The sequence below is a fragment of the Entelurus aequoreus genome, linkage group LG06 (assembly GCF_033978785.1).
Source record: "Entelurus aequoreus isolate RoL-2023_Sb linkage group LG06, RoL_Eaeq_v1.1, whole genome shotgun sequence".
NCBI lineage: Eukaryota > Metazoa > Chordata > Actinopteri > Syngnathiformes > Syngnathidae > Entelurus > Entelurus aequoreus.
This window is the reverse complement of record NC_084736.1, coordinates 78,249,556-78,277,091: the sequence shown is the minus strand read 5'-3', so window position 1 is coordinate 78,277,091 and position 27,536 is coordinate 78,249,556. Positions and strand designations below refer to the sequence as shown.

The following is a 27,536-nucleotide window of genomic DNA, read 5'->3' as shown; positions in this document are numbered from 1 at the left end:
TTTGCTCTATGAGCTCGACGCATGCGCCGATGCATCGGTGTTGCCGGACCCATCACTACTCTCGCTCTCTCTGTCTCTGCCCCTCCCTCACCAATGCTGCTGCGCGCAGAATTTGTTTTGTTTTCAACCCCTTCTTAACCCTGAACGTACATTGAAAATACACGCAACCCTAACTCAAAATGCCGGACATTTGAGGCATTTAAGAAACTCCGCCCTGACAGCCCTGCAAAAGAGGACATGTCCGGTGAAAATAGGACGTATGGTCAGTCCCGGTCGTTGCTAGCATGCCGTGTGGTGTGCATTGTTTACACAATGTGCGTTACGCTACTTAATATGTCCGTGTGGAAACTCGTTCAGTACACTTCCGAACCGGAACCCCCGTACCGAAACGGTTCAATACAAATACACGTACTGTTACACCCCTAGTTTGGGGTCATCGTCCTGTTGGAACACCCAACTGTGCCCAAGACCCAACCTCCAGGCTGATGATTTTAGTTTGTCCTGAAGAACTTGGAGGTAATCCTCCTTTTTCATTGTCCCATTTACTCTCTGTAAAGCACCAGTTCCATTGGCAGCAAAACAGGCCCAGAGCATAATACTACCACCACCATGCTTGACGGTCGGCATGGTGTTCCTGGGATTAAAGGCCTCACCTTTTCTCCTCCAAACATATTGCTGGGTATTGGAGGGGCCGTAGGCACAAACTGGCAGCCTCGCTTCCGTCAGTCTACCCCAGGGGCAGCTGTGGCTACAAATGTAGCTTACCACCACCAGGTGTGAATGAATGATGGGTTCCCTCTGTGAGCGCTTTGAGTATCTAATAATAGAAAAGCGCGATATAAAATCTAATTCATTATTATTATTATTATTTTTATTGTGGCCAAACAGTTTTTAATTTTTGTTCCATCTGACATCACATGGACAAAGATAAGACCTTCTGGAGGAAAGTTCTGTGGTCAGATGAAACAAAAATTGAGCTGTTTGGCCACAATACCCAGCAATATGTTTGGAGGCGAAAAGGTGAGGGCTTCAATCCCAGGAACACCATTCCTACCATCAAGCATGGTGGCCTGTTTTGCTGCCAATGGAACTGGTGCTTTACAGAGAGTAAATGGGACAATGAAAAAGGAGGATTACCTCCAAATTCTTCAGGACAACCTGAAATCATCAGCCCGGAGGTTGGGTCTTGGGCGCGGTTGGGTGTTCCAACAGGACAATGACCCCAAACACACGTAAATAGTGGTAAAGGAATGGCTAAATCAGGCTAGAACAGGGGTCGGCAACCCAAAATGTTGAAAGAGCCATATTGGACCAAAAATACAAAAACAAATCTGTCTGGAGCCGCAAAAAATTTAAAGCCATTTTACATACAGATAGTGTGTCATGAGATATAAATTGAATTAAGATGACTTAAAGGAAACTAAATGACCTCAAATATACCTACACATGAGGCATAATGATGCAATATGTACATATAGCTAGCCTAAATAGCATGTTAGCATCGATTAGCTTGCAGTCAAGCAGTGGCTAAATATGTCTGATTAGCACTCCACACAAGTCAATAACATCGACAAAACTCACCTTTGTGCACTCATGCACAACGTTAAAAGTTTGGTGGACAAAATGAAACAGAAAAAGAAGTGGCATAATGATAAAACACGTCCTAGAAAGTCGGAGAAAGTTATACATCGTAAACAAACTACGGTGAGTTCAAGTACCGCCGGTGAGTTCAAGTACCGCCAAAATTAGTAGGACAAAACGGCGCTTGCCAAATACTCGAATCAGTGAAGCATGTTTAATATAAACAGTGTGATTTATAACAATTAGGGAGGTTTGTGTCATGTTTGTCCTCCTACAGAAACCAAATTAAAACAAAAAATATATTTTTTCCCCCTCTTTTTCCATTTTTCATACATTTTTGAAAAAGCTCCAGAGAGCCACTAGGGCGGCGCTAAAGAGCCGCATGCGGCTCTAGAGCCGCGGGTTGCCGACCCCCGGGCTAGAATGAAAGTTTTAGAATGGCCTTCCCAAAGTCCTGACTTAAACGTGTGGACAATGCTGAAGAAACAAGTCCATGTCAGAAAAACCAACACATTTAGCTGAAGCGCACCAATTTTGTCAAGAAGAGTGGTCAAAAATTCAAGCAGAAGCTTGTGGATGGCTACAAAAAGTGCCTTATTGCAGTGGAACTTGCCAAGGGACATGTAAGCTAATATTAACATTGCTGTACGTATACTTTTGACCCAGCACATTTTCTCACATTTTCAGTAGACCTATAATGAATTCATAAAAGAACCAAACTTCATGAATGTTTTTTGGTGACCAACAAGTATGTGCGCCAATCAAGAAATAAAGAGTTGTAGAAATGATTGGCAACTCAAGACAGCCATGACATTGTTCTTTACAAGTGTATGTCAACTTTTGACCACGACTGTATATTGTGAGTTAATTATGGTAAGTGTTTATCATCCTGTGTTGACATTAACCCACATATTGCTTTATGAAGATGGCCAAAGAGACGGACCAGAAGGAGAAAATGTTGCAGCCTTCCCAAGATGACTCTGCTCCTGTTTTAAGGAATAGTCCAGCCCCTCTTAATTTTCATACACCGTCACAGTTTGGTATTTCTGTCCAAAGTTTCACCCCGACCTCATCAGGACACACAGGTGAGCATTGTGGCACAGGTGTATCTGCTTTTTTTTTTTTTTTTTTTAAAAAGACTCATGCAAATGTGACCACTGTTTTTGCCTCCTCCACCAGAAAAGTCTCGTTTGGCACAATTAAAGGCAAGAAGAAGGTCCAATGTCGGTGCGAGGGGCTCCCCAGAAACCAATTCTCTCATTCGATTTATTGCCCAGCAGAGAATGAAGGACTCACCAAAACTTCGGACTCCACAGGTGAGAAGCAGTCACAGCAAATAAATATTTTCCTTGTCGCGTGTTATGAAGACGTTCTAGTTTTGATTAGGGATGTCCGATAATATCGGCCTGCCGATATTATCGGCCGATAAATGCGTTAAAATGTAATATCGGAAATTATCGGTATCGTTTTTTTTATTATCTGTATCGGGTTTTTTTTGTTTGTTTTTTTATTTTTTTTTATTAAATCAACATAAAAAACACAAGATACACTTACAATTAGTGCACCAACCCAAAAAACCTCCCTCCCCCCATTTCTTTCTGTTATCAATATTCTGGTTCCTACATTATATATCAATATATATCAATACAGTCTGCAAGGGATACAGTCCGTAAGCACACATGATTGTGCGTGCTGCTGGTCCACTAATAGTACTAACCTTTAACAGTTAATTTTACTCATTTTCATTAATTACTAGTTTCTATGTAACTGTTTTTATATTGTTTTACTTTCTTTTTTATTCAAGAATTTTTTTAATTTTTTTTTAAAAGTACCGTAATTTCCGGACTATAAGCCGCTACTTTTTCCCCTCGTTCTGGTCCCTGCGGCTTATACAAGGGTGCGGCTTATTTACGGCCTGTTCTTTTTCGACACCGACGAAGAGGATTTCGGTGGTTTTAGTACGCAGGAGGAAGACGATGACACAATGATTAAAGACTGACTTTTCATATACCGGTAGGCTGGTTATTTTGATAACGTACAGGCGAGCACTTTGTATTAATTTGCACCGTTGTATTATTTGTACTCTGCACGAATGCTGTTCGCCATGTCAAAGATGTGAAAGTTTGATTGAAAGATTTATTGTTAATAAATGGGACGCTTTGCGTTCCCAAACAGTCATCTCTGTCCCGACAATCCCCTCCGTGGTAGCAGGAACCCCTATATACTACGCTAATTACACATCAAAACCCTGCGGCTTATAGTCGGGTGCGGCTTATATGTGGAGCAATCTGTATTTTCCCCTAAATTTAGCTGGTGCGGCTTATAGTCAGGTGCGGCTTATAGTCCGGAAATTACGGTACCTTATCTTCACCATACATGGTTGTCCAAATTAGGCATAATAATGTGTTAATTCCACGACTGCATATATCGGTTGATATCGGTATCGGTAATTAAAGAGTTGGACAATATCGGATATCGGCAAAAAGCCATTATCGGACATCCCTAGTTTTCATTGGTGCTAGGAATTATATTTTGATAACATTCCACTCACAAATCGACTGCCACAACAAAAACCCTTCTAATATTTAGAATGCATTTAAAAAAAATTCTATATTAAATGATTAGCTATCCAAATCGTTATCATCAGCTAACAACACCTACCGTATTTTCCGCACCATAAGCCGCCCCGGCGTGTTATTAGCCGCACCTTCAACGAATGGCATATTTCAAAACTTTGTTTACCTATTAGCCGCCCCGTGTTATTAGCCGCACCTACGCTACGCTAAAGGGAATGTCAAAAAAACAGTCAGATAGGTCAGTCAAACTTTAATAATATATCACAAACCAGCGTTCTAACAACTCTGTTCACTCCCAAAATGTAATGTGCAAATGTGCAATCACAAAAATAGTAACACTCAAAATAGTGCAGAGCAATAGCAACATCAATAACTCAACGTTGCTCGAACGTTAGTGTCACACAACACACAAAATAAACATTTAAAGCTCACTTTCTGAAGTTATTACTCATCCACAAATCCCTCAAATTATTCATCTTCGGTGTGCTTCACTTGTTTTTTGACACCATCTGTGGTGTGGACGCGCATGCAGTCGTAGATCAACAGGGACGGAGCTGCGTGAAAAAAGTCACCCGGTCTCTTCGCTCATTTTTTCTTCATCCATCCATCCCTTCGAGTTAGCTTTTATGATGACGCCGGCTGGAAAGTTCTCTTTTGGCAAGGTCTTCCTTTTGAATATCACCATGGGTGGAAGTTTCTGGCCGTTAGCATGGCTAGCTAGAACCACGGTGAAGGACGACTTCTCATTCCCTGTGGTGCGAATATTCACCGTACGTGTTCCCGTTGTATCCACAGTGCGGTTCACATGAATATCAGAAGTCAGTGGAACCTTCTACGCGTGTGTCTCTTAGTAGGAGACATTTTGTGGTCTTTACAGAAACACACAAATGAAATGAACCGTAATATCCGCTCGCTTCTTCTTCTACGGGGGCGGGTGCTCACCTTGGCGGTTGCTTACAGTAGAAGAAGAAGCGCTTCCTCTTCTATGGGGGCGGTTGCTTACCGTAGAAGAAGAAGCGCTTCCTCTTTTACGGGGAAAAAAGATGGCGGCTGTTTACCGTAGTTGCGAAACCTAAACTTTATGAAAATAAATATTAATATTAATCCATATATAAGGCGCACCGGGTTATTAGCCGCACTGTCAGCTTTTGAGAAAAATTCTGTTTTTTAGGTGCGGCTTATGGTGCGGAAAATACGGAAAATGTAATGCGTTTACGCACGAGGAGCCGTAAGAGGGTGGGATATACTGTGTAAAATACATTGAAAAGTTGCCGTCGGTCAGGTATCTGTGTAAATGCTGCAAACAGGTGTTCGGGTCTGTGGCACCCGTTTTTGTTTTTTTATTAAAATAAAAATGATACAATTAATTAATTTTTCAAACTGAGACTCACTGACTTTTGGCTAATTTTCTGTGAAGAGCATATATCAGAATTAATATTTAATGACCACACACCATACACCCCCCCTACACATTTCTATTACATATAAGATGTCCGGGTCCACTGGACTAAAAGAAGTGTGGAAAATGATGTTCTGTGTACCACACACACACACACACACACACACACACACTAGAGGTGTAACGGTACACAAAAATTTCGGTTTGGTACGTACCTCGGTTTAGAGGTCACGGTTCGGTTCATTTTCGGTACAGTAAGAAAACAACAAAATATACATTTTTTGGTTATTTATTTACCAAATGTGTAAACAATGGCATAACATGCATATACACACAGGGTCCATTTCCAGGGTTAATGTGGTCAACATATATAAGATAAAAAATAAATAAGATAAGGCTCAGAATGGTTTCTTAACAAAACCTTTCTACATATAAACTGCTTTTTTTGATTGATTGAGACTTTTATTAGTACATTGCACAGTACAGTACATATTCTGTACAATTGACCACTAAATGGTAACACCCGAATAAGTTTTTCAACTTGTTTAAGTCCACGTTAATCAACATTAAACTGCATCAAGTGGTTGCTCAGATTAAATAAAATGACAAAACTTTTCTTCTACATATAAGAAGTGCAACATTAAACAGTTTCAAGTCAACTCAGCCTCAGATTAACTCCCCCCCCCAGCCTGGCTAAATTGGCAGGAAGAGGATATATGGGCTCATTGTTCTTCCACCATAGAAGCGGGTCAAAATCTAGATTTTAATGCAATATGGACTTAAATCTGCTGCTATAAAAACATTTGTTATTGCTTTAGCCCTGCCTGACTCGCAGAGGAGAGGCTGCTTAAATACGGTGGTGACGCTTCGAATGGGTTAGCATGTGTTATGAGAGTAGCGTATGTGTGTGTGTGGCCCTTTAATATGTGACAGCATGTGAGGTGAGTGTGTGGGCGAGCGAGGTGAGGGAGCGGTAGCGTGAGTGCGGGGAGTGGCTAGTGTTTTGTTGGATTGGCTGTGTGCAAGACCTCAATAAAGCCACGATTTGCAACTAATCGCCGGACTCGTCATTTACCCTGGAGTCCGGAGCTGTGGAGACCCGCTGCCGGCTAGAGTGAAGGGTGTTGCCCCCGAGAATACATCGGCCCTGGAGGAGTGTCCCCCCCTGCGCTCCCCGACTACGGTCTGGGAGTCGGAAGCAGGAAAGGTGCAACACATGTTTGACGTGTTGTCAGAAGCAGCTGCTGAACAATGTCGGCAAACCTCCGTCCTGCATTGTTGTATCGCGCGGCCAAAGTGTTCCCAAACGGGAGATCTTAACAAGGCAGGAGGGTCTTCCAGCTCTGGCTTGTTGTCCTAGCCCGGTCGCTGCTAGCATGTGTACTCGTTCAGTACACCTCCGAACCGAACCGGTTCAATACAAATACACGTACCGTTACACCCCTAACACACACACACACACACACAGCAGGCCTTGACAGGAGGAGGACAGAGTGTAGGTACACAGAACATCAGAGGGTCAAATGTGCGAGAAAATGAGAGCAGACAGTGTTGACAAACAATGTTGCAACCTTGTGTGGGAACCGCAGGTGCAGAAACACAAAAGAAGAATCCCTGTGGGATGCAGAAACTGGCAGAGAAATTTTCCGTGCAACGTTCATATTGTTACTTAGCCAGCGTTTGTGGGTCTGATGGACCCGTTGCATTTTGTGGCTTTTAATGCCTCACAATTAAACACTTTTATGTTAAAATACTGAACAGATGTTTATTGGGATAAGGTAAACATCTGTTCAGTATTTTAACAAAAAGTGTTTAATTGTGAGGCATTAAAAGCCACAAAATGCAACGGGTCCATCAGACCCACAAACGCTGGCTGAATAACAACAATATGAACATTACACAAGGGTTAAAGTTCTTTGTATTCTTTAAGGATCTCTGAGTGACGCTTGCTTCTAAGTCAGAGCTTCAATTTTACATGGATGATTTATTTGACTTGCTTCATTCTAGTCAACTTGTATTTTTTGCCATCTGAACTCCCAGCATGTCAGAGGCAGCCCCAACCTTCCCCGGATAGCATCCACCCTGACGCAGAAAATGGCTTCCTTCCAGAATCTGTTGAATTTGGAGGAGAGTGAAGCCTGTGATCCAATGCCAAGGCAGAATGGCAGCACTGGAGGATGCGTCATGACAAGAGATAATCTGTCTGGTGAGTCTGCGACATTGCTACAAGATGAAAAGTTTAACAGGGGTCCTTCAGTAGAAGTTCCATATGTATTGAGCCTCACACAAAAACAGATCAACAACGCAAGACTAACTCTGAAAGCATCATATTTTTTTACTACAAACATGTATTTTTATGTGCAAATAATTGTGCAGGAACGCCTGCTGTTTCAAGCGAATATTAGAAAGAAAAACTTACAGTTGATGTCTTTAAAGTGACAATGTAAACATCCACATAAAATGTGTAAAACACTTTGGTGTATTACCTTTTACACTATGGAAGGCAGTGTCCTCTGCAGTGGTCATTTTTACATCAGTATGGAAATGTAAACCTAAGAATATCAGGGTTTCCCCTAGACTGCCAATATATAATTTATATTTATTGGTCTATACTTTGATGTCTATCCATCCAATAAAAAACAGTGTTACTATGCGTTGTATCATGCTGAACTGCATTTTACTGCTTGGACACCTTTCTTTACCCAGGATGTATACATCTTTTTTTCAGCTTTATTTTCTTCTGCATGATGTAATGTCATGAGGTTTTTGTATGTGTTAAACGACCCTGGTTTCATTTTTAAAGGCCTGCTGAAAGCCACTACTACCGACCACGCAGTCTGATAGTTTATATATCAATGATGAAATCTTAACATTGCAACACATGCCAATACGGCCGGGTTAACTTATAAAGTGCAATTTTAAATTTCCCGCAAAATATCCGGCTGAAAACGTCCCGGTATGATGACGTTTGCGCGTGACGTCACGGGTTGAAGCAGACATTTTGGAATAGCACGGTGGCCAGCTTAAGTCGTCTGTTTTCACCGCATAATTCCACAGTATTCTGGACATCTGTGTTGGTGAATCTTTTGCAATTTGTTTAATGAACAATGAAGACTGCAAAGAAGAAAGCTGTAGGTGGGATCGGTGTATTAGCGACTGGCTACAGCAACACAACCAGGAGGACTTTGAGTTGGATAGCAGACGCGCTATCCGACGCTAGCCGCCAACCGCACCGATGATCGGGTGAAGTCCTTCGTCGCGCCGTCAATCGCTGGAACGCAGGTGAGCACGGGTGTTGATGAGCAGATGAGGGCTGGCGTAGGTGGAGAGCTAATGTTTTTAGCATAGCTCTGTCGAGGTCCCGTAGCTAAGTTAGCTTCTATGGAGTCGTTAGCAACAGTATTGCTAGGCTTCGCCAGGCTGGACAATTAACCGTGTGGTTACAGGTCCAGGGTTTGGTTCGGTGTCTCCTGATAGTAGAAGTAATGATAGTGTTGTTGATCTTCTGTCTATCCTTCCAGTCAGGGGCATGTTTCTTCTGTTTCTATCTGCAGTTAAGCACGATGCTATCACGTTAGCTCCGAAGCTAAAGAGCTTCGCTGATGTATTTTCGTGGAGATAAAAGTCACTGTGAATGTCCATTTCGCGTTCTCGACTCTCATTTTCAAGAGGATATAGTATCCGAGGTGTTTTAAAATACAAATCCGTGATCCACAAAAGAAAAAGGAGAAAGTGTGGAATCCAATGAGCCCTTGTACCTAAGTTACGGTCAGAGCAAAAAAAGATACACCCTGGCGTCCTGCACTGCACTCTAATCCTTCACTCTCACTTTCCTTATCCACGAATCTTTCATCCTCGCTCAAATTAATGGGGTAATCGTCGTTTTCTCGGTCCGAATCGCTCTCGCTGCTGGTGTAAACAATGTGCAGATGTGAGGAGCTCTTCAACCTGTGACGTCACGCTACTTCCGGTACAGGCAAGGCTTTTTTTGTCAGCGACCAAAAGTTGCAAACTTTATCGTCGATGTTCTCTACTAAATCTACTAAAAATATGGCAATATCGCGAAATGATCAAGAATGACACATAGAATGGATCTGCTATCCCCGTTTAAATAAGAAAATCTCATTTCAGTAGGCCTTTAAGACACTTTTATATCTTGTGAACGGTTGCGTACGAGAACATCAACACATGTTTTCTTTTTTCATTCCTCACATCACTTCAGGAAGTCCATACAGTATGAGAACTTGCCAGAAAGTGTTGTGTTTTTTTTCCTGTGGGGAGAAATGCAGGTTTACCCTGTGTACAACCTGAGCTTTATTGAGTATTTTATTAAGATAAACTAACTGTAGCGCTCCACTGGGATCAATAGCATTTTACAGGCACCTGAAATGAGCAGCATTTGACCTCTTTAAATTATTGCAGATGAAACTCCATCAGTTTTAAAGTAATGTACTAATCATGGGGTGTTTTTATTTTGAAGAGTTTAAAGAAAATTGTTTCTACAATATGTTAAAGGCGTACTGAAATGACATTTTTTTATTTAAACGGGGATAGCAGATCCAGTGTTTCCCACACATTCATTTATTTGTGGCGGCCCGCCACGAAAGAATTACGGCTGCCACAAATAGATTTTTTTTTTTTTTTGTCCTGTCCAGCTTCTCAGGCAAATCATATAGTTGATGTAGATGCCCATATCGGCTGTTCAGATTTACTTTACAAAAAAGAAGTGTAGGATCAAGATTTTTGGAGCTCTTTGTTCAGTGGATCAGATGTTTGATGAAGCTCTGTGTCTATCTACCACCACTACTGTTTTCTGTTTATTTGTTACTGACTGTGGCAGGACACCTCTGCCTCTGTTTCACTTTATGTTGCTGGTAAATAATATGGTTGTAGTAGTAGGCTAAAGTTAAATGATTTAGTATGCACTAATTAAAGGGGCAGAGCTTTAAGAGACATTTTAGCTTTTATATTTTTATAAGATATATTTTTTGTAAGAACCACAATTAATAAATATATTTCAGTGAATAAGTTATTGTTCAAATCTGTATATAAATATGTACATAAAGTGTTGTAATTATATTATAAATGGATGGATGGACGTTTAAAACAAAACTGTTATTATTAATTAGTAAGTATACATTTTTTGAGCCTTTTTAGAGAAAGTCGTATCATTGTAGTAAGTTATGCAAATTACTCTGATGTCATGGTGACCATGCCCATAGCCACGCCCCCACCGCCACAGGTATGTTGGCAGTTTATGGGAAACACTGAGATCCATTCTATGTGTCATACTTGATCATTTCGCGATATTGCCATATTTTTGCTGAAAGGATTTAGTATAGAACGACGATAAAGTTCGCAACTTTTGGTCGCTGATAAAAAAAAGCCTTGCCTATACCGGAAGTAGCGTGACGTCACAGGAGGAAGGATTCCTCACAATTCCCCGTTGTTTACAATGGAGCGAGAGAGGTTCGGACCGAGAAAGCGACGATTACCCCATTAATTTGAGCGAGGATGAAAGATTCGTGGATGAGAAACGTTAGAGTGAAGGACTAGAGAAGCAGTGCAGGGTGTATCTTTTTTCGCTCTGACCGTAACTTAGGTACAAGGTCTCATTGGATTCCACACACTCTCCTTTTTCTATTGTGGATCACGGATTTGTATTTTAAACCACCTCGGATACTATATCCTCTTGAAAATGAGAGTCGAGAACGCGAAATGGACATTCACAGTGACTTTTATCTCCACGGCAATACATCGTTGACGCACTTTAGCTACGGAGCTAACGTGATAGCATCGGGCTCAAATGCAGATAGAAACAACATTTTTTTTAAAAACCTGACTGGATGGATAGACAGAATATCAACAATACTATTCAACCATGAACATGTAAATACATGGTTAATAATTTCCAGCTTGGCGAAGCTTAACAATTGAAGCTAACTTAGCTACGGAGCTAACGTGATGGCATCAGGCTCAAATGCAGATAGAAACAAAATAAAATAAAAAACCCTGACTGGAAGGATAGACAGAAGATCAACAATACTATTAAACCATGAACATGTAAATACACGGTTAATAATTTCCAGCTTGGCGGAGCTTAACAATTGAAGCTAACTGTGGCGGCGGGCGTTGTAGCTTTCGACGACACCCCGGCCGCCATCAGGGTCGGCAAGAAACATATAATTCCCCAAAGTTACGTACGTGACATGCACATAGCGACACGCACGTACGGGCAAGCGATCAAATGTTTGGAAGCCAAAGCTGTACTCACGGTAGTGCGTCTTGTATCCAGCTCAAACACAACCTCCTGGTTGTGTTGCTGTAGTCCGCCGCTAATACACCGATCGCACCTACAACTTTATTATTTGCAGTCTCCATTGTCCATTAAACAAATTGCAAAAGATTCACCAACACAGATGTCCAGAATACTGTGGCATTGTTCGATGAAAACAGAGCAGTTTGTATGGTGACACATTGGGTACGAATACTTCCGTTGCCGTCGTGACGTCACGCGCATACGTCATCATACATAGACGTTTCCAACCGGAAGTTTAGCGGGAAATTTAAAATTGCACTTTATAAGTTAACCCGGTCATATTGGCATGTGTTGCAATGTTAAGATTACATCATTGATATATAAACTATCAGACTGCGTGGTCGGTAGTAGTGGCTTTCAGCAGGCCTTTAATCTCCCCTTCTAATTGATGAACTGCTTACCTCTCTCTTTGCAACTAATGGATTATAAAAGAAAAATGTTGACCATTACCCTCTCATGCTGCTCTCTTACCATTTTAAAAGGTTTAAGCTAAGCACAAAGCAATTTTCTAACGTGCGTTTTTTGATTGGCGCTTTCTGTTGTCTCAGACGTGAACGACCAGGAAGAAAGAAAAGAGAACCACACTCCGGTAATGTCACCTACGCCCAGCAAGAGGCGGCGTGTGGGCTGTCAAGTGAAGATTGGAGAAGAACATGCTTCATACCTCTACTTGAGCTTACGTGACAAGGAGGTACCTGTACTATCTCTCTGACTATACACTTTCTTGACGGCTCAGTCTCTGCCTCTTGGCCATTAAGTCAATGGAAGGTATACCGTATTTTTAAATCTGTGTTATTCTTTGCACTGAAATGTTTTCCTTCTTCTACCACTGGTTAAATCTTCTCATGTCTATAGGACAATAGGAAAGCAGTGAAAGAATGCAGTGATGACGTCACCACAGAGGGACTGCCATCAAGCGAGACTGAAGCCACCCGTCCTCTGCTTCTTTCCCCGCTGCTGCATATTGAACATAAGCCACCCACATTCTTCACTCCACATCGACAGGTGATATTCTGTTCCAGTCACTTTGATACAATGCGCAAGAGACACGTCGTGACAATCTTCACTTTTTAATTGTGTCAACAAACCGGTCATTTTTATGTTCCAATCTTTACTCCATAGCTATGTTCACACTGCAGGGGACCAACAAAAGGCAAAAATTCAGTTTCTTCCAAAAGTATGTTTTTTTTAATTTACTTTTTGTAATTGTTTGACTTGCAAATCGAGAAGATTAGTAACTTAAATACAATGATAAAATTATAAATAAGTAATAAATTCACCAATATGAAATAAAATGCACAATTAATCATAATCACCACTTGAAAACCAACAGCAATACACAACACAATTATTTTGATTGATATTGTAATCTCGATTAATTACACCATTATTTGAAAACATGAGTATTTATTAGAGATGTCCGATAATGGCTTTTTTGCCGATATTGTCCAACTCTTTATTACCGATTCCAATATCAACCTATACCGATATATACAGTCGTGGAATTAACACATTATTATGTCTAATTTTGTTGTGATGCCCCGCTGGATGCATTAAACAATGTAACAACGTTTTCCAAAATAAATCAACTCAAGTTAAGGAAAAAAAATGCCAACATGGCACTGCCATATTTATTGTGGAAGTCACAAAGTGCATTTTTTTTTAACATGCCTCAAAACAGCTGCTTGGAATTTGGGACATGCTCTCCCTGAGAGAGCATGAGGAGGTTGAGGTTGGCGGGGTGTACATTGTAGCGTTCCAGAATAGTTAGTGCTGCAAGGGGTTCTGGGTATTTGTTCTGTTGTGTTACGGTGCGGATGTTCTCCCGAAATGTGTTTGTCATTCTTATTTGGTGTTTGTTCACAGTGTGGCACATATTTGTAACAGTGTTAAAGTTGTTTGTACGGCGACCCTCAGTGTGACCTGTATGGCTGTTGACCAAGTATGCCTCGCATTCACTTGTGTGTGTGAAAAGCCGTAGATATTATGTGACTGGGCCGGCACGCAAAGGCAGTGCCTTTTAAGGTTTATTGCCGTTCTGTACTTCTCCCTACGTCCGTGTAACACTCCGTACAGCAGCGTTTTAAAAAGTCATACATTTTACTTTTTGAAACCGATACCGATAATTTCCGATACTACATTTTAAAGCATTTATCGGCCGATAATATCGGCAGTCCGATATTATCGGACATCTCTAGTATTTATTGTACCATCAAAACTCAACTTTAGTTATAGTTAAATAAAAAAAAAAACCCAGATATAAATTATCAACAAATAAACCACAAGTAAAATAATAATAGCAACAATAAATTAAAATACCAATGGCAATATAAAAAACAATAAAATGCAGTTTTTGCATTGTAATTGTTTTTAGTTCCATTTCTTACTTTTACACTTATTTTACCATCATAGAGTGTGTGCTTTTTCTGTCAAATAAAATTGTGTAAAATGTTTGTTAATTAAATGCTAAATCTGTCACATTTATTGATTCAATACAGCTTTGGACAATTTGATGGAGGGTTTGCAGTTAGTATCGTATTTTTTGGACTATAAGTCGCAGTTTTTTTTCATAGTTTGGCCGGGGGTGCGACTTATACTCAGGAGCGACTTATGTGTGAAACTATTAACACATTACCGTGAAATATCACATAATATTATTTAGCTCATTCACGTAAGAGACTAGACGTATAAGATTGCATGGGATTTAGCGATTAGGAGTGACAGATTGTTTGGTAAACGTATAGCATGTTCTATATGTTATAGTTATTTGAATGACTCTTACCATAATATGTTACGTTAACATACCAGGCACGTTCTCAGTTGGTTATTTATGCCTCATATAACATACACTTATTCAGCCTGTTGTTCACTATTCTTTATTTATTTTAAATTGCCTTTCAAATGTCTATTCTTGGTGTTGGGTTTTATCAAATAAATTTCCCCAAAAAATGCGACTTATACTCCAGTGCGACTAATATATGTTTTTTCCTTCTTTATTATGCATTTTCGGCCGGTGCGACTTATACTCCGAAAACTACGGTATAGAGGGCTATGAAGGCTACAACGGTGACTCCCATTAGCCGCATCTTCCAACCTTTTTTTATCATCTTTAAAATCATAAAAATAAACAAAAAAACGTGTGTTCTTGTCTCTCATAATAATTGTGAACGATAGGCAAAATTCCACCCCCAAAAAGTGCAGTTCCCCTTTAAGGCTGGCAATAAAGAGTGTCCGACTGATTGCCTCTGCCGGTATGCTATATTACTTACAAGATGTTTTTACAACGTTACCTTCAAGCACTTGCTGTTGTTGGCTGAGTCTGCAGTCATTTAATACCGAAACAAAGCACTGAGAGCGATCATGTTCTGTCTCCCTGTAATGTTTGTTTGCTCTTGAATGGAATTGTGCTGAAAATCTTAATTCCCCCTCGGGATTTATAAAGTCTTTCTGATTCTGACTCTGAGCTACTTAGTTTTTCACTGTGGTGATTACCGTTGATGTTGGTACCATAATGGCACTGAGTATCGGTACCCACCTCTAGTCTTACATTTGAATCAAGATTGGGTTTGCATTAACTCCCAAACTGTTTCTGTCCTACAATGTGCGGTTTTGATGAAGATTACTACAGCATGATGACCTACGACTAGAGGTGTAACGGTACACAAAAATTTCGGTTCGATGCGTACCTCAAGGTTCGGTTCATTTTCGGTACAGTAAGAAAACGACAAAATATACATTGGTTATTTATTTACCAAATTTGTAAACAATGGCTTTATCCTTTTAACTTTGGGAACACTATAATAATTCTGCCCACGTTAATCAACATTAAACTGCCTCGAGTTGTTGCGCAGATTAAATACAATCACAACATTTTTCTTCTACATATACAAAGTGCAACATGAAACAGTTTCAAGTCAACTCATCATGCTTACTTTATTACAGCATTTGGGAAGCCTGTAGTTGATTTTTATTATGTAAATGTTATATTTTTATCAAAGGCTTAATGATGCAGTTACATTATTATATCAACTATCAGAGACAGAAACTCTTCATTTAACATAATGTCCTTTTTTGCTGCTTCAACACAGCTCAATCAACACAGAAAAAGGTAAAGTGAAATATCAGACAGACGGGGCTTTGCTGTCCGTAACACACACACACACCGCAAAATGAGCTAACGTTACGCTAAAAGCGAATTAGCCTTCACCTCAAGCCAAAATTGCGAGCGAGCTGAGCTGCCTTTTATATTTCTAGAAGGTCAACGGGCTCATAGTGATGTTACTAGTAGTTGACTGGGAGGTGTTTATTATCATTTGGGGAGAGTCCGCTGCCTGATGCTTACCTGCTAAACGCTAAGCACTGACTACATGTGCTCTGAATACGCACTGCTGATTGGCTGTTACCGCTCTGTTTGTAACCAATCAGATGGTTGTGTGGGTGGGACAATGCTGGGTGCTGTGTAGAGTCTTGACAGAAACAGAGGCAGAAGGAAGCGGAGGCGGCTACTTAATATGTTCGTGTGGAAACTCGTTCGGTGCACCTCCGAACCGAACCGAAACCCCCGTACCGAAACGGTTCAATACAAATAAACGTACCGTTACACCCCTACCTACGACCTTTGCACTGTGTGCTGTATAGCTGGTATGTCAGGGGTCAACCGAGAGCCAAGCCCATTTTTTTTTTAGACTCTACGTATTGTATTAGATATATTAGTAGATATTAGACTAATTTGCTTTGTCATCAATAAATCAAAGCTAAAATGTGGATGGTTGTTTTTTTTATTTAGCTGGATTAAGCCTATTTTGAGCCACACTGGATTAGTTTTAGCTACCGGTATTCTAATGTATGCGACCCTCGGTGGAAAAAGTTTGCACACCCATGTGTTTGAAGACATCTGAACTCCTAAAAGTCACGTATTCTCTCAACAGGACAACGTTGTTGAATTTGAAATCCCCCGTGGTAGCTGTGACCCTACTTCAGATTCAACAGATGAGTCTTCCTCTGCTTTCCAAATCTCATCTCTCCCGCCACTACTGGAGATGAAGCCAGCAGGTAAAACACCCACTCCTCTGTTAGTCATGCGCCAGTAACCTGTGTTTTATCTGAGTTCAAACTCGCCTCGGAGGCTGCATCCAGACAGAATGCGATGTGAAAATCAGGCCACTTCAATTGTTTTTCTTTTGCTAATTAAAGGGGAATTGTGCCTATTGTTCACAATCCACATGATAGACAAGAAGATATGTTTTTTAAAAAAATTTTGCAGTCTAACATATTGATATGAACGTATATGTTACTACATTATATATATGTACTTGCAGTGTGTATATAAAACATTGATGGAGGCATTTGAAGTTGTTTTAGAGGGCTTTGAAGGCTACAACAACAGTACAATGACTTTTTTAGAGATCCAATACTTTAGGGTCATCTGTTCAACATCCTGTTAGCAGCACAAATCTGACCATCATAAAATTTTGTCAACAATTAGGGATGTCGATAAATGCGTTAAAATGTAATATCGGAAATTATCGGTATCGGTTTTTTTATTATCTGTATCGTTTTTTATTTTTATTTTTTTTTTTTTTTTTTTTTATTAAATCAACATAAAAAACACAAGATACACTTACAATTAGTGCACCAACCCAAAAAAACTCCCTCCCCCCATTTATTTCTGTTATCAATATTCTGGTTCCTACATTATATATCAATATATATCAATACAGTCTGCAAGGGATACAGTCCGTAAGCACACATGATTGTGCGTGCTGCTGGTCCACTAATAGTACTAACCTTTAACAGTTAATTTTACTCATTTTCATTAATTACTAGTTTCTATGTAACTGTTTTTATATTGTTTTACTTTCTTTTTTATTCAAGAAAATGTTTTTAATTTAGTTATCTTATTTTATTTATTTTTTTAAAAAGTACCTTATCTTCACCATACATGGTTGTCCAAATTAGGCATAATAATGTGTTAATTCCACGACTGCATATATCGGTTGATATCGGTATCGGTTGATATCGGTATCGGTAATTAAAGAGTTGGACAATATCGGATATTGGCAAAAAGCCATTATCGGACATCCCTATCAACAATTTTACAGTATTGAAATCACGATTAATAACCTGATAATTCATTCATTTGAAAAGTCTTTATTCTACCATCAAAGTTAAACTTTAGATATAATTTAAAAGAACAGCTGATATAAATTAGTCTCAAACAAGTCAAATAAAAAAATAATAGTTACATCAATAAATTAAAATGATAGTGTGGAGTACTCTTTCCTCCGGGTTCCTCGGACCACCAATCAGCGACATGACAGCAACATTCAGGTTTCAGAACACTAGATTTATTTCTCAATATCCGTCTCTTTTATGCTTTTCAGCAAATGTCTTTCGTATCTGTCAATCTCGCTCTCTCTCGTCTCGTCTCGTGCTCGTCATCCACCAACAACTCTCTCCTCACTCCTTCCCGGCTGCTGCCTTTAACAGAGCGACAGGTGATTAGATAAACGCGCCCAGATGGGCCATCTACGCACCTGTCGCTGATCTCGAAGCCGGTCCTGGCACACCCCGCTTCGCTGCAGGTCTGCAGGCCACGCCTCCCCACAGATAGCAATATAAAAAAAATAGAATCCAGTTTTTTCTTTTTCTTTTTAATTCCGTGAGTGTGTGCTATTTGTGTCATAAATAAAATGTAATATGTTTGTTACTCAAATGCAAAAATCCTCACATTTATTGTTGCAATATTATACATCTTATGACAATTTTGGCCAGTATTTTAATTCAAAGCATAATAATTTTGTAAATGTATCAATGTGCTTTAAGTAAATTTGTCTTGTGTAAGGTATTTTTTTAAACTTTTTTTTGTTTGCGCAATCAGATTGGATGTTGCGCACAGTGCTGTTATTTTAACCCTGGAGTCGACTTAATTCAAAACTGTCAGTCCTCCTAAGCGACCAAAAATGGGCACGCTCAAAGTGTTATAAACCTTTTTTTTTTTTTTTTTTTAAACTTTCTATGCTTTAAATTCTTCAACAGCGTCAGACCTATCCATGGGTATAAAATTGTTCTATATTTGTATTGTTTTTCTATTTATATTTTATGCTCTTTTTGTTAAAAAAAACTAACGTTTTTATTGTGGAAAAAACACAAAATATGCATAATTTCCAAAAACAAGTTGCAAAGTGGAATACTTTAGTTAAGGTAATTTTAGCCTTTAATAAGTCAATAATTCATAACAAAACTGATTGTGATGAATTATTTTTGGAACTTTGACAGTTTTTTCCAAAACACTCACACTATCTCTCCAAAGCGACGAAAAATGGTCCCGCTCAAAACTATATATATATATATATATGTATGTGTGTGTGTGTGTGTGTGTGTGTGTGTGTGTGTGTGTGTGTGTGTGTGTGTGTGTGTGTGTGTGTGTGTGTGTGTGTGTGTGTGTGTGTGTGTGTGTGTGTGTGTGTGTGTGTATATATATATATGTATAATATATATATATATATACATATATATATTATATATATAATGTATATATTTATATACCGTATTTTTCGGACTATAAGTCGCAGTTTTTTTCATAGTTTGGCCGGGGGTGCGACTTATACTCAGGAGCGACTTATGTGTGAAATTATTAACACATTAGCGTAAAATATCAAATAATATTATTTAGCTCATTCACGTAAGAGACTAGACGTATAAGATTTCATGGGATTTAGCAATTAGGAGTGACAGATTGTTTGGTAAACGTATAGCATGTTCTATATGTTATAGTTATTTGAATGACTCTTACCATAATATGTTACGTTAACATACCAGGCACGTTCTCAGTTGGTTATTTATGCCTCATATAACGTACACTTATTCAGCCTTTTGTTCACTATTCTTTATTTATTTTTGAATTGCCTTCCAAATGTCTATTCTTGGTGTTGGCTTTTATCAAATACATTTCCCCAAAAAATGCGACTTATACTTCAGTGCGACTTATGTTTTTTTCCTTCTTTATTATGCATTTTCGGCCGGTGCGACTTATACTCCGAAAATAAAAACGGGTTGCAAAGTGGAATACTTTAGACGAGGTAATTACAGCCCTTAGTATGTCAATCATTCATTACAACACTCATTTTATGCACTATTATTTTTGGAACTGTTACATGAACTGAAGTAATGTGGTAATACTGTAAATAAACTGTAGATAATAACACTGATCAATGTGACACCTGTGGATGTGAAATGAACACAAGATGTAAATATTAGTGACTAAATACTGTTGAGACTGAACCATATACAGTGACTCATTAGGATAATTGGGTTATGTATGTTCTATTAATGATGTTTTCATGTCTTTAAACACTAAAAAAATGTTCTTCAAATGGTGCTGTCTTTGTTAATTTTAGCATGTTAAATTGGTGAAAAACCAGGAGCTTTTCCCAAAAATTCACACTATCCCAATTTAGCCGAAAAATGGTCAGTGTCATAATCTTCAACAGCTTCTGACCTATCCATAGATATACAGTTTTTATATAGTGGTATTGTTTTATATGTCTTATGCTCTTTTTGCAAAAAAACAAGCATTTTTTATGATGGGAGAACACAAAATATGCATAATTTTCAAAAACGAGTTGTAAAGTGGAATACATAATTTTCCCGAACAAATGTTCCTTCTCCTCACAATGAACGCATTCCAGTCACATTTATGTACATTTTGGTGATATTCTGCGTTTAACAGTGGATTCTGTTTTGGGGCCAATTCTATGGCTCCGTCCGCAGTTACATTGACACGGAAATCATATGGCCTTAGTTTTTTTGTTGAGTTAAGTGATTATTGACTAGGCCAGGGGTCGGCAACCCAAATCGTTGAAAAAGCCATATTGGACCAAAAATAAAAATAAAAAATCTGTCTGGAGCTGCAAAAAATTAAAAGCCTTATATAAGTGTTATAATGAAGGCAACACATGATGTAAGTGTCTATATTAACTATATTAGCCTACTGTCAAAGGCTGACGCAAATCTTCGTTGACAGAAATGTTGTATTTTTATTTTACAAATGTTTGCAACATTGGAAATCAATAGTAAAATGGAGACTTTTCACAGGATGAGATAACTTCTGGAAATTACTGGCTTATAATGGCCAAAGGTATAGATGTGTGTGTCCAAGTTTAAAGAAACGCCATTCTGTCTTCTTCTAATGGATTTATTACAATCTTTGCAAGCTGGGTAACGTTTGCTGTGGTCTGGAACAACATGGCACACAAACAACACAGAAATGCAAAAATAAATTAAATACACAGAGGACATAAGTAAAGGAAATTAAATTAGCTCAAATATACCTACAAATGAGGCATAATGATGCAATATGTACATACAGCTAGCCGATTTAGCATGTTAACAACCAATTAGCTTGCTGTCATGCATTGACCACATATGCCTGATTAACACTCCAACAAGTCAATAACATCAACAAAGCTCACCTTTGTGCATTCACGCACAGCATAAAACGTTTGGTGGACAAAATGAGACAAAGGAGTGGCATAAAACACGTGTTTCTGTGGCAGCATCGGAGAAAGTAGTACATGCAAACAAACTACGGTGAGTTCAAGGATCACTGAAATTAGTAGGACAAAACAACACTCGTCAAATACTCATCAGTGAAGTATGTTTAATATAAACAGTGGGATTTCTAACAATTAAGGTTTCAGCCGTTTCACTGTGACTAGCTCAGGAATTTGTGCGTACGTTGCGTGGCTCATCAGTGGATTCTTCTGATTGTAGTATTTTGTAGTAATTGTCCAACCCTAAAAGATAACATATGACATGTGTCATGCCACTGAGTCTTTCATTCAAGTTTTTTGGCTGCACAGGACAGGAAAACTCCTCCGGGACCCCTGCTGCAAAGAAGAACAAGAGGCGAGTGCATTTTGGAGGTGCTCTTTCTCCTGAGGTTTACGATCGAAACCTGCCTCCCAGCACCCCGTTGCACAAAGGAGGGACACCAGTTCGAGGCCCCACACCAGGTGGGGTCTTAAAACTGTGCTCTGTGTTAAAAACACCTCAGAGGAACGAGCGTCACACCCCAGTAGACCAACCAGACCTCAGCAGTCCCATTGAGTTCGGTGCCTCCCCGGTTCTTGCAATACCTCGCAAATGCATCTATATAGAAGAAGATGGAGCGAACGAGAGCGAAAAGGTATGGTACCTGCCATTTATTAAGATTAAAACATAATATGATACCGGTGAGATTGTTATAGTGCAAATGTCACACAGTATAGTGTTCATTATGACAGCAAGATTTATTATAGGCATACATTGCCCTTGGCGCAATTTGGTCCACATTATTCATATTGTGTCTTTTATTTCTGCTTCTAGAACCTTTTTCCTTTCATAAAAGACAGTGACTTTGCAGAAATTAGCGATGCAGGTTGGTTATTGCATTGGAGTGAAACCGATTGCTCACAGTGTGCAGTCAAATGCTAAAAATGCATAACTTGATTTTCATTTTTTTCCTCACAGAATTTTTTTGTACGACCCAGCTGAATTTAAATAATGCATTCCATGAGGAACTTCTTTCTACAGTGGAGACGACAGGTGAAGTCTCTTTTGTTTACTGGTCAATCAACTTTCAGTAACGTGGAACGCCTCGACATGTATCTGAAAAGACAAGCTGAAATACCACATTACTGGTATTCAGACTTTGCTGTGACATTAAATATGGGTACCAAAGTTGGTACTACTATAGTTACCGACCAACGGTCGTCAAATCAAGCAGTGCCATATTTTGATACCTTTTTTTTGCACTCGATGTCTCATCCGTCCGCACCCTCAGCACCGGCTCAAGCAGTTGGCCGGAAAACAAGCAGTTAAGCACTCAGAGCGGACTCTGCCGGGTTTGCCTTTTAGTAATGTTACTATTTTCCATGCCAAAGAAAGCAAGAAGGCGGCGCTCAAAAGTACATTTAAAGGCCTACTGAAATGAAATTGTTTTATTTAAACGGGGATAGCAGATCCATTCTATGTGTCATACCTGATCATTTCGCGATATTGCCATATTTTTGCTGAAAGGATTTAGTAGAGAACATCGACGATAAAGTTTGCAACTTTTGGTCGCTGATAAAAAAAAAAAAAGCCTTGCCTGTATCGGAAGTAGCGTGACGTCGCAGGTTGAAAGGCTCCTCACATTTCCCCATTGTTTACACCAGCAGCGAGAGCGATTCGGACCGAGAAAGCGACGATTACCCCATTAATTTGAGCCAGGGTGAAAGATTCGTGGATGAGGAACGTAAGAGTGAAGGACTAGAGTGCAGTGCAGGACGCATCTTTTTTCGCTCTGACCGTAACTTAGGTACAAGCTGGCTCATTGGATTCCACACTTTCTCCTACTTCTATTGTGGATCACGGATTTGTATTTTAAACCACCTCGGATACTATATCCTCTTGAAAATGAGAGTCGAGAACGCGAAATGGACATTCACAGTGACTTTTATCTCCACGACAATATATCGGCGAAGCACTTTAGCTACGGAGCTAACGTGATAGCATCGGGCTTAACTGCAGATAGAAACAAAAGAAATAAACCCCTGACTGGAAGGATAGACAGAAAATCAACAATACTATTAAACTATGGACATGTAAATACACGGTTAATGCTTTCCAGCCTTGCGAAGCTTAACAATGCTGTTGCTAACGACGCCATTGAAGCTAACTTAGCAACAGGACCTCACAGAGCTATGCTAAAAACATTAGCTATCCACCTACACCAGCCAGCCCTCATCTGCTCATCAACACCCGTGCTCACCTGCGTTCCAGCGATCGACGGAAGGACGAAGGATTTCACCCGATCATCCGTGCAGTCGGCGGCTAGCGTCGGATAGCGCGTCTGCTATCCAAGTCAAAGTCCTCCTGGTTTTGTTGCTGTAGCCAGACGCTAATACACCGATCCCACCTACAACTTTCTTCTTTGCAGTCGTCATTGTTCATTAAACAAATTGCAAAAGATTCACCAACACAGATGTCCAGAATACTGTGGAATTTTGCAATGAAAACCGAGCTTTTTGAATTGGATTCAATGTGTCCGAATACTTCCGTTTCAACCATTGACGTCACGCGCATACGTCATCATACATAGACGTTTTCAACCGGAAGTTTAGCGGGAAATTTAAAATTGCACTTTATAAGTTAACCCGGCCGTATTGGCATGTGTTGCAATGTTAAGATTTCATCATTGATATATAAACTATCAGACTGCGTGGTCGGTAGTAGTGGCTTTCAGTAGGCCTTTAAGTACCAGTACAGTGGAAAAACAAGTTGACTTCATTTTAGAGATGTCCGATATGGCTTTTTTGCCGATATCCGATATTCCGATATTGTCCAACTCTCAATTACCGATTCCGATATCAAAATGTTTTCGTGCCAAAATGTTTTTGTGCCATTTGCTGTTTGATGCCCGGTATCATGCTAATTAGCTGCCTGAAAGCGGGTGACTCCACTGTAGAAATAGCCTGCGTGTCTTCTACCACATACACTGCAATGGCTCTATCAATGTTGTCCTGGCTAGCAGTCCCTCCGTTAAAATCCTTAGGTGAGGTGTGTCTCTCTTTACTAGCTTCGCCGAAGCATGTTGCTTTTGTAGCTGTTTCAGCAGATTTGAATTGCTGTTTTGGGCAGTAGATGGGATCTTTGATCCAAGACACAATTTACATTTAACTAAAATGTTCTTTTCTTTGTGCTCAACAAAAGAAAAGTAGTGAGGATATCTCCATGTTAAGAAACTCGGCTTCGGTTCCGCCATGTCTTGTCGTGCCTCTTCTCTTTCTTGTGACACAGGAAGAATCAGAAGGACGACACTGCAACTCTCCAATAAAACACACTCAGATCTTCTCAGTTTCTAGCCGATACTATATAAAAAATAACGCAGTAACGCATCATGTAGTAACGGTAACTGAGTTACTGAATATAAAAAATAACGCGTTAGACTACTCGTTACCGCTGAAAATAACGGCGTTACAGTAACACGTTAGTCCGAACACTGTCCCTGTGTGACATGTGAAGTTTGTCCTTTCTTTTCCTGCAAACTTTTTTTTGAGACTTAACATTTTGTTTGTGTTAATTTCAATTTGATCAAATCAGAGAAAGGATTGGGAAAAGGCTCCAAAATGATGCAGCACTAAATCGTCCCATGACCATAATTACGTCCAGGTAACCTGCGCCAGACCACAGTGGGCAATCCGAAGACCAGAGCTTTTGTGGGGGACAGGCTGAGTTTGAGGCATCCTGTGTGGAAATGAATGAAAAGTCCAAAGGGATATCCATTAGGGTGAATCATGAATAATAATCCTAAAAAACACAGGACGAAGATTTTCGGCAGACCCTAAGGCAGGGGTCACCAACCTTTTTGAAACCAAGAGCTACTTCTTGGGTACTGATTAATGCGAAGGGCTACCAGTTTGATACACAGTTAAATAAATTGCCAGAAATAGCCAATTTGCTCAATTTACCTTTAACTCTATGTTATTAATAATTAATGATATTTACACTTAATTGAACGATTTTTTTTTTTAATTTTAATCATAAAAAGTTTGAAGAAATATTTCACAAATATTCTTCGTCGAAAAAACAGAAGCTAAAATGAAGAATTAAATTAAAATTTATGTATTATTCTTTACAATAAAAAAAAATGTACTTGAACATTAATTTAAATTGTCAGGAAAGAAGAGGAAGGAATTTAAAAGGTAAAAAGGTATATGTGTTTAAAAATCCTAAAATCATTTTTAAGGTTGTATTTTTTCTCTAAAATTGTCTTTCTGAAAGTTATAAGAAGCAAAGTAAAAAAATTCATGAATTTATTTAAACAAGTGAAGACCAAGTCTTTAAAATATTTTCTTGGATTTTCAAATTCTATTTGAGTTTTGTCTCTCTTAGAATTAAAAATGTCGAGCAAAGCGAGACCAGCTTGCTAGTAAATAAATACAATTTAAAAAAATAGAGGCAGCTCACTGGTAAGTGCTGCTATTTGAGCTATTTTTAGAACAGGCCGGCGGGCTACTCATCTGGTCCTTACGGGCTACCTGGTGCCCGCGGGCACCGCGTTGGTGACCCCTGCCCTAAGGGATATCCATTAGGGCTGCAAAACAAGTGAATATATGGCCAGTATTGCTGAAGCCAAAAGCGATACATTTTACTTAAAATTGTTCAAAATCATGAATAATAACCCCAATAAAACACAGCACAAAGATTTTCGGCAGACACAAACACGTTTAGAACTGATTTATTTGTGAACACTTTAACAATATTTAATACACATTTTCCCTTTCTTATAGTCAAATGTTTGAACAAAATAAATAGTGCAAAATAATAATAATCCACCCACTCCCACCACTGCAGTCCTCCACTTTTCTAAACCTAATGTTGTGAAATAGAAATTAGCGCTGAAGGACTACCACACTATGAAAAGTGTGATTTTCTGCTCTGATGAAGCCAGCATTAAACATTTTGGCTGCAACTCTCAGTAATGGAAACAAGGCTTCTTTATTTTGCACATAACCATTCTGCTGTGGAGCACGGTTGTCTTTCTTGGTGCATAGAAGTAATCTTAAAAACTTTGTTTCTCCCCTACGCCCCACCTAGAATCAGGGACTAATCCAGCCACTCATGTGAATGTCCTGAATGAGACGGTGTCCTTGTCAGAAGAGGCACTGCCTGTAGCCGTCTCGGAAGCTCCATCTAGATTAAGGAACCGCAAGAAAAAGGTATGCCCACGTCGATCGTGTTTTCAGTTGTATTTTTCTTACTGGGATAGATTATGGCCAATTAACGGATTAGCACAAATCTTTCCGTTTCTCCAACTGCAGGACGTGGCCAAGCCCAAATCCATTGTTGAACTCCGAGCGAGCCCCAGGAGTCGGAAAAGAAAGGTAGTACGCCTGCCAAATGCTTTCACATTCATCTTACTTGTAGAAAGTGCCATCCAGCAGTTGTGTAAGTTTTTTGTTTTTTTATTAGTCGGGGGTCATAACATTTTCTGTCTGATCAATTGTTTAAATTAGGAATGTCAAACTAATTTTAAATCAGAGTGCACTTACAATTAGTAGTGTTAAGTGGGCTGGAACCAGTAAATCATAGCATAATTACCAAGAGTCCATATTTTTTCTCTGTTTTAGTACCAAGCAGTACATGAACTTCTGTCTTGCCTCTGGTGAGGGCGGTCGCATTTTTTTCCGCTGCCTTCTTCTTCCAGCTTGCTCTTTGTTTTGTCTTGTCTGAACTTTTTTGAAGCCACTTTCATTGGGCTGTCCTCCAAATCTAAACATCAGACATGGAAATGATCAGCTGGACTCTCGACGCAATTGACAAAATCTTTTCGACGAGGAAAAGAGGTTCGGGGGAGCCTGGCTGCCCTGATGGAACCATGGCTGCGGGGTACGTGAGAGATTCCTGGGATAAATGGAGAATCATGTGCCTCTCAGTCCTTTCCATGGAGGACGTGGAAGACATCTACCTATTTGGAACCGTGATCGCGGGGCACCTGCTGATTGGCCTGGGCATTGCTCTGGTGTATCGTCAAAATTCGTAAGACGATGGCAGCCACTCAAGGAGCCCAAAGGCTGTTCGTCGCAACGGAAGGTTTGGGCCAGGCTGTGGGATCATAGACTGTGGCGATTTCTGA

At 39.6% G+C, this 27,536-nt stretch overlaps 1 protein-coding gene across 2 annotated transcripts in view; it reads left to right on the top strand.

Annotated features, from left to right (window-relative positions):
- The window catches only part of cdca2 (cell division cycle associated 2), a 42,656-nt gene that overhangs the window by 3,185 nt on the left and 11,935 nt on the right, over positions 1-27,536 (top strand). For both annotated transcript variants that reach the window (XM_062051600.1, XM_062051599.1), the window contains exons 2-12: positions 2,507-2,666; positions 2,761-2,897; positions 7,597-7,762; positions 12,424-12,566; positions 12,731-12,880; positions 16,804-16,927; positions 21,739-22,064; positions 22,244-22,295; positions 22,388-22,462; positions 26,498-26,619; positions 26,722-26,784. In XM_062051600.1, coding sequence (XP_061907584.1) covers positions 2,507-2,666; positions 2,761-2,897; positions 7,597-7,762; positions 12,424-12,566; positions 12,731-12,880; positions 16,804-16,927; positions 21,739-22,064; positions 22,244-22,295; positions 22,388-22,462; positions 26,498-26,619; positions 26,722-26,784 — 1,518 coding nt within the window. The remainder of the gene's footprint in view (positions 1-2,506; positions 2,667-2,760; positions 2,898-7,596; positions 7,763-12,423; positions 12,567-12,730; positions 12,881-16,803; positions 16,928-21,738; positions 22,065-22,243; positions 22,296-22,387; positions 22,463-26,497; positions 26,620-26,721; positions 26,785-27,536) is intronic.